Genomic DNA, 12435 nt, shown 5'->3' on the forward strand with positions numbered 1-12435 from the left:
TTGCACTGTAGAGAATCTACTGTTGATTTTATAAAATTATTTTTATATATAATGGCCTGAATTAAAGTTTAAAATGCAAAAGTTAAGCATCATGTTTCAATTGTATTCTAAACACAAACATTCATGTTGAACATGACCCTGTCATATCAAAAAACCTACTGTTAATTTTATATGCCTGGCCTTTCTGCTTCTGTGGTGATAATGACTTGAATTTAAGTTTAAAATGAAAAAGTCGTGTATCATGGTTCAGTTGTGCATTGTACAAAACATTAATTTTAAATACACACATGTCATATTAAAGAAGCTACTATTGATTTTATATGTCACGCCTTTCTGCCTGTGTGGTAATAAAACTTTCAAATGCACTTGTGATCTTAGGCTGTATAAGGTGTTAACTTGGGTAAAAAATCGCCTATGCCTTCTTTCAACGGATGCCAAAACTTATCTAAGAACACTGCCAGATACATAAAGTACATTTGTGCGAAATTTCATAAAAATCGGTCCAGCCATTGTAGAGTTTATAAGAAATGAACTCACAAAGTTTTCTTTATATAATAATATATATATATATATATATATATATATATATATATACATACTAGCATGGGTGCCCTGCATTTGGAGGTGTGTGTTGAGAAAAAAAAAAAAAAGTGGTAGTAGAAAGGCAGGCTCGAACCCATACCGCAAAAAAACGTGACGTCTTTGCTATTACAGCCACCGGTAAACCGGAAGTGACGTAGGTTTAAATTAAGGCTAGACGATCGAAAAGAGGGGATGACTTTCGAAAATATCGGCGAAAAAAGCAACCCCTCCCTCTAGAAAAGTGCCCAGTTGAGGGTGAAGAAAATGTTTTTAGCCAATTTTTCGGCATTTGTCATCTGAAGGGTCGAGCTTCAAAACGATACTGATCTTTTGAAAATCCATCGCCTCTGTTGAAAGTTTTAGGCAGACATGCAAACATACATACATAGATTTATATATTTGTAGCTCAAATTTTCAACCCAAACCAATTAAAAAGCTTGCCCTATCTTTGAATACACTTTATGTAAAATTTCAAATGTTTTTGTTTTTTTACAAGGTGGTCACCACTTATCAAGGCCCGGAAGCCACTCAGGGATAAGGGTTATTGTAAATACAGTACTTTAGTGTGGATATTTAATAAAGTGTCTACTTAAGGGGGTGGTTTATCAGGAATTTGTTTATGTTGGACTTGAAGACATCCAAGTTGTAGTCAGGAGGGAAGCAGGCAGACGGAACAGAGTTCCACAGGCGTACAGTTCTAAGAAAGTAGCTTTGTTCATGGAATCTACGTTTTGATTTAGGCATAGATAAAGAGTGGGGAAAGTTTTTGACAGTGGATTCAACTAAACGGGTGTTTATCGTAAAAGATTGGCGAGGGGGGACCAGAGATTGGAGTTCAGACAAGCACCTGCCATGGAAATAACGATAAAACAAAGATAGGCTTGCAACGTCTCTTCTGTGGGAAAGAGGTTGCAGGGAAGAGAAAAGGGCATCCCCCACTAAGCCACAAAGTCTATTTTGTACTCTGTCAAGGCAGGATAGGCTGTTTTTAGCAGCTCCTGCCCAGATATGGCAGCAGTATTCCATCCTTGGACGTACTTGGCTTTTATATAGATAGAGAATTGCATCAGTAGTGAGATATCTTCTGGAGTGGTAGAAGGATCCCACCATCTTTCCAGCGACCTTGGCAACAGACTTGATGTACGTGTTCCATTTCAGGTCAGGAGTGAAGGTCAAGCCCAGAAGCTTGTCAAAACATGGGGCTTCTCCTCGATGAGAACCATCCAGTTCAATTGATGCCAGATGGGGATCAGAGCGTTGATGATGTAAAGAGAGGAGTTTGCTTTTAGATGCCACGTCTTCCCCCACTGAACCACTCGTTCGAGATCAGAGGAGAGAGAATCAGAGAGAGCTTTGTCATTTACAGCCTTTGATGTGTTGCCGTAGATGGTCATGTCATCAGCATAGATGTCAACGAATGGTTTAAGTATGTGTTTAGAGAGATCATTGATGTAGATCAGGAAGAGAGTTGGGCCCAGGATGGACCCTTAAGGGACTCCAGCATTAATACTGCAGGCCTCTGATTTTTGTCCATCAACCACTACTCTTATGAGCCTATCAGAGAGAAATGATTTAATGATAGAATATTTCCAGTTGTGTAGCTGAAGATCTTGTGAAGTAGGCCTTTATGCCATACCTTGTCGAAGGCCTTTGATATGTCAAGAGCAATTGCCCTGGAAAGAAAGCCTTTGTAAAGAGATTCACTAATCCTATGAGATAAAACCGTTAGCACATCTGCGGTAGATCTTGCAGAACGGAAACCATATTGCGTGTCACTAAGAAGGTTATTTCTGTTGAGGTGGTTGACTATTTCTATATTTAATATGGATTCCAGCAGCTTACTCATGACACACAGGAGACTTATTGGTCTGTACTGAGAGGAAGATGACATCACATCTGTTCTTAAATACAGGGCATACTGATGAGGTTTTCCAGGGTGTTGGAAAGCACTCCTCCTTAAGGCAATGTTTAAACAGTTTCGTAAGTATGGGAGCAAGTTCTGGTTGAAGCTTTTTTAACACTATAATTGGGATGCCATCAGGACCAGTAGCTTTACTGGAATCAAGGTTCTTGATTAGCTTGGTGACCTCATGCACAGATATTTGTATGTTACCTCGCGTGTTCTGTGTTATAGGAGGAAATATGGGGAGTTGATGGCCTTCGTCGCATAGGGTAGAATTAGCTGCAAAGTTCTTGGCAAATAGTTTGGCCTTGTCTGAAGCTGACAAGATAACCTCTGGTCCGTTGATAATGGTTGGGATAGAACGCACACTTCTGTTCAGGATCCTATTTGTTATTTGCCAAAACTGATGCGAACCAAGCCGCTGATCAGCTACTTTGGATTTAACAGACTGGACATATAGCTCTCTTGCATTTTTTATTACTCTTTTACAGTGGTTGCCGGCGTTCCTGAAAGCAGCTTTAGTCTCAGTGTATCTATTACATTGGTAACTATGGAAAAAGTGATTTCTGTGCGTGATGGCAGCAGCACATTCTGGGGAAAACCATGGCTGGCTGGTAGGTTTTTGTTGGAATTTTTTAGATGGTATGAATCGGTCTATGCCTACAATTAACCATTCGGTGAGGTCTGATACTATAGAGGACACATCCTTTTTAAACATGGAATGCAGAGGTAGATCAGATATAAATGTATGGAAGCTATCCCAGTCAGCCATGTAGTATCGGTATACAGTACGGTGGAGGGGTACGTCTGGGAACTTATTACATTTCATTTTTATCTTAACTGATACGACAGAGTGGTCAGAGGATCCTAGAGGAGAAAGAACGGAACATGAACATAGCTCAGGGGAAGTTGAGAGAAAAAGGTGTAGGAGGCTTGCATATTGACCTGTAGTATCGGGCACACGGGTGGGCTTGCGAATAATCTGAGTGAGATCATAAGCAATGGCAAAATCATGACAGAACCTCCCCTCATCGTCCGTCTTATTTGAGTGGGTCAGCCATTCCACGTTATGGACGTTGAAGTCACCACAGATGTGGATGTTAGCCGAGGGATGTGCAGACAGGATGTGGTCTATTTTCTCAGATATGCTCTTAAAGATAGTAACTCCGCTGTTGTGGGGCCGATAAAGGACAAATATAAATGCAGTGGTGTAAGCAAGTGCAACCCGGAAGCACATATAAGGTAAATTAGGTTCTTCTCTATAGATATCCCTGCCACATTGGAAGCCATCTTTAATGTAGCCACATATTCCATGGCGATCTTGGGGGGTCAGATTTAGATGTTAAGTTAGAGTATTCGTTAATTATGAACTCATCTAGGGAAGTGGTCGGCCCTATTCCAGTTTCGCTTAGAAAGAATATGTCCACTGTCATCTCCTGTAATTGGGTTTCAACCTCTGAAATGTTGGAACGTAGACCCCTGATGTTGGAGAAGGAGACATGGTAGTAAGGGTCTATGTTGGAAGATGGCATTCTAGGTTTATTCAAGTTTTTTTCTGGAGATGTTTCATGTTGAGGTTTTGGGATTTGTGGAACAGGTCGGCATACTTGGTTAGAGCAGTACAGAGAGGGAAAGTAAGAGAGAAAAAGACAGGAAATTTTTTTTTTTTTTTTGTAGCGCATGAAAAGGTAAAGTCGTAACAATTACCCACTAGTATGGCATCGAGGCCCCACCAGAGACTACTGCATGGTCCAGAGTCCATTCACCAAATGGCAATACAGCAGTCCCAGTACTTTGCGCCTGCTGATAGAACAGCCTCCTTAGTGATTAATCCAAGGTTCGGGTCCCTGAATATCAGGCGGATAACGTCAGCCCAGACGAAACGTTTATCTTCAGCACTCTTACTAGTGACATGGCCACAAGGATAGACATAGAGACAGAAAATTTCCGACATCTCAGACTACTGTTCACCAAGTACTACCGACCTTTAAAGCAGCTTTTTCTTCACCCTTTATCAGAAAAATCACTCATTTGCATGAGGACTGAGGGACAAAAAAGGAAACCAGAAATTGTCTTTAGCAATTTGGTAGAGCCTGCAGAGGTCAAATTTGACCCCTATTATGATCCCTTAACATTTATTGTTTTGGGCTCAAATCAAGTTATTAAATTAGATCCATGTCTAAGGAACCTATATCTAAAATTTCAAGTGTTTAGACTCCCAATTGTCGGAGGAGTTTGGTAGAGTTCTCAAGGTCAAATCGTTGAGCTTTGACCCCTTAATAGCCAAATTTCTGGCCGAAAACCGATCACATAGATTTTTCCAAATCTCAGTACCCTGTATATCAAATTTTGAGTCTGTAGACTGAAAATTAACAGAGTTATTGCGAAGGAAAATGTACATAGACAGACACACACAGACACGTTCACTTTTATAGATATACTAGCATTTCAGCCCGGTGTTGCCCGGGTTTTTGGAGGTGCATGTTGAGCAAAAAAAAAAAAACGTTAATTTTTTTAAACTTTGACCCCCTATTATGACCCCTTAAAATTGTTTTGGGAGCAAAGTTAAGTTAGATCCATGTCCAAGGAACCTTTATCTAAAATTTCAAGTGTTTAGACCCAAAATTGTCGGAGGAGTTTGGTAGAGTTCTCAAGGTCAAATCGTTGAGCTTTGACCCCTTAATAGCCAAATTTCTGGCCAAAAACCGATCACAAAGATTTTCCCAAATCTCAGTAACCTGTATATCAAATTTCGAGTCTGTAGACTTAAAATTGTCAGAGTTATTACGTAGGGAAATGTACACAAACACACACATACACAGACAGACACGTTCACTTTTATAGATATATATTCTTAATTATTTTACTGAAGAAATGCTTTGTAAATCAAGAAGGGGATTGACTGTGATCAAAAGTGAAACCAAACGAACAGAATTATATGATCATTCTTGTGTAGTATGACTTAAAAATATAAAAAATTAATTCAATGAAATATCAAAAGTTAATGTTCCTTACTTCAACAAGCCAAAATCCCTGTTTTCTTTGTTCCAAAAACCTGAAAAATACAAAAGAAAAAAGTTAAAAATGAACTTTTACAAAAAAATTAAAAAATTAAAGAGACAGGAATGGAAAACGTTTTCTTTCAACATTTAACAAAATGTTAAAATTGAAGATTTGACAAGCAACACTTCTGTTTGCTTGAGTTTATTTTTTTTTAATTCTTTATAGATGCTGGCCTTACATCTTCATAATAGAGATAATGTCATTGGTTGGTCACTTAGAAAGTTAATCAGTTAAATTACTATTTCTTATTTCAAAGTACAAATGAGTACAATGAAATTTTTTTAAAAAAAGGTACAAGTTTGTTTTTGTGACTAATTTTTTTTTTTTTTTTTTTTTTAAATCTGAAAAATTTCTTTATTCTTGATATAAGAAACTAAGCAAAAATACTACTTCAGGGTCAAAAAGGGTCATGAAAAGGACTAAAAGGAAAGGGAGAGTTATGAGGTTGCCGAAATTCAATCATCACTTGCTAGGTCCATATTTATTGTGTTTTCTCAAGTTCATTTTTATTATTTACTCCCATGTTTTTTTGTTGTTTTTTTTTTTTAGGATGGGAGAGTCTTCCCTGCATACTGACCCTACTACCTTAATTGGTCTGCATTTACTACTAACCAAAGAACTCTCATCCATTCTTTCAATATAGCTATACCATAAAAATCTTCTATTCTGCACACATCTCCCTATAGTGTAGATATTTAATCTTCCTCTGAGGTCATCAGATCTAAGTTTATCTTTAAGACTCGCATTACGTAGCCATCATATCACTTCCATACTTTATTACACTATGTACACATAAGTGGGCTTTCTTTTATTTTAATATTTCACTTCAATTTGGAATCTTACTGTCTAGGTAGATTTAAAAAAAAAAATTAATTGATTAATTGGATTTCTTTGCAAATGAAGCAATATATTCGTAGAGTGATGGTATTTGTTGAGAGTTTTGACAGGAGACAGCCATTTTGCTAATTCAACCGTGTCTATATATATCGGACTCGCATAAGAAAAGAGTCACCAGAGCTGGAAGGAAAACATCAATGCCTTCTCTACAATAACATAATTTTTTTTTATTTATTAAATTGGAACAGAAATACAGGAAAGTAAACATGCGAGTTGAGTTATTTGGTGAGCAGGCATCATAGTACAAATGTAATATAATTCCAGTTTGTTTTGAGTGTATGGATGGGATTTACCAGCTGGAGTATTAGAATTTATAAGACATGCACGGATTGGCCAATGTGGTTGTGGTCGCCTGTTCTATTAAGGGTTATGTAGGTCAGCCAATAAGTAAACCCTATCACTGCTCCTTTAGCGATCATGTGAAGAAGCCTATATAAACTCAAACATATATACATAAGAAAAAAATAGATGTTTCATGATATGGCTGTTACATATTTTTGAAACAAATTGGCAACTCATTAAGAACAGTAATAGCACTAAATATTTTCAGATGAAATTGGATAAATTTAATTAAGACCGCATTTTTGACAAATTATCAACTGAAATTTGTAACAGAATTTTATTTATGTTTCTGATTTTTTGAGATGAGGAGTGATAATATGTATTATTTGTATTTTTTGAACTACTGTTCTCATTTTGATTGTTATTCTCACAATGTTTCAACTGATATAACCTCTGACCTTTTCCAAGTGCAAGATGAAAATGGAAAGAGCAACTGAATACTATTTCATAAGAACATCAGATATTTTGAATTCTAACGACCATGGTTTTTTGGAAAAAAAGAACAAAAACATTCTTTTCCACAATTCACCAATAAGAGTAATTGTCAAACTATACCTGAAGGTGATCGGAAGTTACATCAGCTGAAACGTTGTGAGAATAACAACCAAGATACAAAAACAGTAGTCCGAACAATTCAAATAAAGAATTTCATCAGTTTGTTAATACTGTATTGATAATGTAATTGTTCTGTACAACGATTTAATTTTATTCTTTAAAACTGATTTTGGAAAACAACTAGACTCTTCTCTATGTTCTGGATTAATGAATGATGTCGTCCTTTTGGTCCTATTTACTTGCCTCCTCATGAGGGCAAAGTTCGACACAAGGTCAGTTTTTAATGTGGAGAAAATCCAGCTCCCCAAAAAGGGGCACTCTGGATAGGAACAAAAATAAAAACTGTCTCAGTCATAAAGGATTTCTCTACTAACCAAGAATAGAAAAAGTGAAATGCAGCATCAGAACAGATACTACACTGATGTCATCTTTTTGTTAGTTCAGCATTTGTGAAATCAAAAGAAGCTTTCAGGGGACTTCAATGACGTCATCCTTTTATAACAGCATCCAATATTCATGGAGACAAACATAGAAGACACCAAACAAAACTAGTTATTAAACTGGACAAAAACCGGACTGTTTTTTTTTTAAACCCTAGCTCTAACCTAATCTTTAACTAACCATAACCCAACTCTCACCTAGTCAGTTTTTGTCCAGTTCAAAAACTGTACCAGCACCACAAGATTAAACGGATGAGTAATATTCAAAATTTGTGCACTAAAATCCCTTTAGTGAACCACTTATTTTTTTTTTTTTAATTAAAAAAATATTTAAAATAAAAATTTAAAAAAAAAAAAAAAAAGAAAAAAGGCTTTGCTCAGTTTTGACAGACTGGATACCCACTGAAGGGTTCTTGTGTGTGCAATTTTTGTGGCAAGAGAGTTGCGCAATCTCAAAACATGCCTCTTCTTAGTTGGCACTGTTTTAATTCCAGTTGCAAGTGTATAAGTTCAGGCCAACTGGAAATAAGAGATAAGCAGAGAACGCAGAGTGCCTAGCATCCCAAAATTGTCACCCATTTGGTACTGGCCAGACTCATCGTTACTTAACTTTGGTGACCTGGCAAGGTGTCAACATGATTATGCCGTATACAAAATATATTCAATAAATAAAAACAAATAATAATTAATTATTAAAATGTCCATTTTCTAAAGTGCAATATATGCGAATATGAGGATGTTTCATTGAATGTTCTGCTAGCTCGATCAGGCTTAAGCATTTCCACAAATTATGGCAATGAAGAATTGCTTATAAAGTCAAGTTAATTCAATTCACAATGCTCTCTGGTGTGAGGCATCGTTAACAGACTAAGGCTCTTGAGAAAATCTCATATGATGTACTCTATTGTTCCACTCGTCTCCATGCCAATTAGTTGAAACACAAATCTGTTAAGACACACCTATTTTAATTGCTTGCAGTCTAGGGCTTGTTACTGATTCTGTAACTGACAAGAATACCATTTATTTAAAAAGAAAAAAAAAAAAAGAAAAAAAATTCACCTTACTAAATCATCAATTGCAGAGCTTTGGTAATTTTGTAATTCATTCTGTGATATATTTTTTCTTAATGGTGAATTATTTATCAGTTATGGTTGAATTTCATAAATTATTTACTGTTAATTTCTATAAATTATTAAAAAAAAAAAATTTTTTTTTTTTTTTTTTTTTGCTATCACTAGTTCCTCACTTTTAGACAGAGTCCAATAAATAGACCCCTGACTAATCCCACCCCTTCACTGTTAAGGTCTCTAATGGTTTCTTTTCTTAGGTTGCTAAACTTTAGAATTCCCTTCCTCTTTCCTTCTTTTCTGACTAATAACCTGCAAAAGTTTAAATGTAATGTGAACAGATATCTTGCTGCTCAAATCTCCACAGTCCCCTGTTAGACACAATTCGAAATTGTAGCCCTTTGCATTCTAAGTGACATTATGTCTTGTTTGGGTTTTAAAAAAAAAAAAAAGAAAAGAAAAGAACAGAATAGTCAGGTTGCTCTCTTTATCTATATATATAAAAGCGAAAATATTTGTATGTATGTATGTATGTATGTATGTATGTATGTATGCATGTTCGCTTTTTCTGTATGTCTGCAAAAGGCTTTTTTCGTTGGCCTTTTCGCTCGGCTTGCTCCTTAAAACTTTTTATATCGCGTCTAAATCGTAATATCTACAACTTAACAGGGGTCCTGTGTGTATTTAATTTGCCTGACTTTTATCAGCTCGCTGCATCTTCAAAAAGCGGGGAAAACAGTAACTGGCTTACAGCGCAAAATTAGGTTAATATCACGCCACTTCCTCGCACCTGTATATTTCACTTTATAAGCCTTAACTTAACACGCTTATCATCCCTCTCCCCTCGTGGCCGAGATGGTTAGATGTCTGGCTTTTTTTCCCTTTTGTTTCCACTTTCGCGTCAAGGCTTCAGAGTTCAATCCTACCTTCCTACTAAAACTTTTTTTTTTTCTTTTACACCTCCAAACACCCGGCCAACGTTTCTTTTTTTTTAACACACACACACACACACACACACACACCTCCAAACACCGGGCAACGCCGGGTACCCCCCGCTAGTAAATATATAAAATTAGATAATGAATTAACAACCCGGGTAGTGACATTGTTGACTCATCAACACTTCTTTTCTAGAAAAAAATGTTTGGTAACATCAGTCGATTAACTAAAACGCCACAAGACAAATCACAAATTGAGAATCTTAAGGATTTTGGCAGCTTCTGCTCAATTCCATTCTTGTATCCATATTTTCAAAAAAAGTAGGGCGGAAAGTAGAGTATTTGGTGTGTGTGTGTGTGTGTGTGTGTGTGTTTTTTTTTGGGGGGGGGGATTCTGATTGAACATATCAAATCTCTGGTTTCTATGCAGCAGTAGTAAATGTCAGATGGTTTAGAATCTGGGATGGTGAGGATGAGAGTGGGTGGAAGGTGCTTTATTCCATATTTACCTTTTTATTTTTTAACCAACCAAAAGTTTCAGAAAACAGAAATGATTAATTACAAAACTCATGCGGAGAAACAAAATGGTGGCAACAGATTTTATAAAAAAAAATGTAAGTCAGAAAGAAAAAAAAACAGCAAAAGAAACAAAGTGTTGTTTTTTTTCTTCTTTTTATATTTAGACTACATAGTCTGTGCTGAAGGAGGCTGATCAGTACCAATGTGGTAGCAAACCAAGATCTATTTCAATATATCCCTTGAGTGAGCATAAAGAAGATTTAGTTGCTGCCAAGTTCAGATATACAGTAATAGCATCCTGGAGATCATTTTTCAAAATGGTTACCAGAAATTCAGTTACAGACAAGGTATTGAATTTACAATAGTAGAATGTAAACTTGGTGCCAGCTCATATAAAGAAGTTAATAGGTATTTTACATAAGAGATGTAGTTTTTATTTCTGAACGCAGATTTTGAAATAATAAAAGTTTTCCAGGTATCCATATAAATAACTGAGGAGTCAGCTATCTTGAATTTTCAAACTTATACAAAATGTACATTTTTTTCAAAAAATTTGGATTTATCTCAAGCAGGGCATATTGCAACTAAGATATGGGGGACTACTTCAATGAGCAGCCAGATTTCTAAGTGAAGAGTTATACAGCAAGATATTTGTTCACATTGCATTCAAGTTTCTACTTCATTTATAATGCTACTTGTATCTGAGCATAAATGAAGTTACACCTATGAAGAACAATACAAAAATAGGATCATGACCTTCTGTTGGTACTTCTGCATTTACACTGACCTACGATTTCCACAAAGTTACTCGGGTGTCCCCAGCAGATAACGGGAATAACTGAAAACGGCCGAATGAGCCTTCCTTAACTGTTAAACCGCTATGAACAAAGGATAAAACGATAAACAGAAAAACATGGAAATACAATAAACATAAAAAAGATAACAGGAACGTACCGTAAGTTTAATGAAGAAATATTTTTTTGCTTGTAAGAAAAAAATTTTTATTGGATAAATGTTTTATTTCACTGTTTATTTTTTAGTTTTGACCAAAAGATACATTAGCAACACTTTCTTCTTTCATTTCTTTTTTTATGGCTTTCTTAATAATTTACTTCAATTTTCTTCCAATTCATATATAAAAAAATGTCTGCTTACAATCTTAGTAAGCTCGATAGAACATTTGATATCGCTTCCTCATTGGTTACTTATTTCTACCATTGAAATCAGCCTAAGCATTCCTCGCATTGCATTACAATTGGCCATTTCCAGTTATTCCCATCATCTGCTGGATTCACCCATGTAACTCTGTGGAAATCGCAGGTCGGTAAACACAGAAGTATCTTTCTGACGAATATATGCAGTAACCGCACATTTTTTTTTTTAAAATTATTTCTTCCACAAACAAAGCACATTACCACTTGGAACATAAGGGCTACCATTTAGAATCACGTCTAACAGAGGGACTATGGGGAGTTGAACAACGAGATGTCTGGTTACATTACATTTAAACTTCTGCATGTCAATATAGTCACAAAAGCAGGAAACAGAGGGAATTTCAAAGTCCAGCAATCCAAGGGAAGAAACTATTAGAGTAAAAGACTTTCCGGCATTTAGGGACCTCCAGAGTGAAGTGGTGGGATTTTGCTGTTTGTCAGGCTCATTGTATTAGATAGGATATTAATTAGACTGAGACTTCTTTTTGGACCCTGCCCAAGAGGAAGAGGCTGATGGTAGATGCATCTTCCCAGATGTGGCAACTATACTCTATGCATGGGCGAATAGTGGGTTAGTAAAGATACAGGATACGCTCTGGTGCAAGTAATTTTCTAGCACGGTAGAGGTAGTCCACCTTCTCTGTAGTAGCCTTGCCATTTATGCAAGCATTACAGACATCGATAACAAAAAGCATCATGAAAGGTGTGTAAACAGCATCCCAAGAAGGGAGCTTTCCACAGAGTATACACAGTTTTTTTACATCATAGAGAAGGGATTTCAAGACACAAGCGGATAAAAATCTGTGGGCATTTTTTTTTTTTTTACTATATACAACAAACCAAAAAAGTGGTTAAGAAACAAATATATAACAAATAATGTTACAAAAGGCAAGTTACTTTTCTAACCACCTGTAT

General features: G+C 36.2%; 1 protein-coding gene across 1 annotated transcript in view; it reads right to left on the reverse strand.

Moving 5' to 3' along the window:
* Positions 1-12435, reverse strand: part of LOC145292744 (protein disulfide-isomerase TMX3-like) — a 252942-nt gene that overhangs the window by 197135 nt on the left and 43372 nt on the right. Inside the window, exon 3 of the mRNA XM_080138781.1 lies at positions 5501-5540. Coding sequence (XP_079994907.1) covers positions 5501-5540 — 40 coding nt within the window. The remainder of the gene's footprint in view (positions 1-5500; positions 5541-12435) is intronic.

This window comes from Euprymna scolopes, chromosome 2 (assembly GCF_053919585.1).
Source record: "Euprymna scolopes isolate OS-2025 chromosome 2, ASM5391958v1, whole genome shotgun sequence".
In the NCBI taxonomy this organism is placed as follows: domain Eukaryota; kingdom Metazoa; phylum Mollusca; class Cephalopoda; order Sepiida; family Sepiolidae; genus Euprymna; species Euprymna scolopes.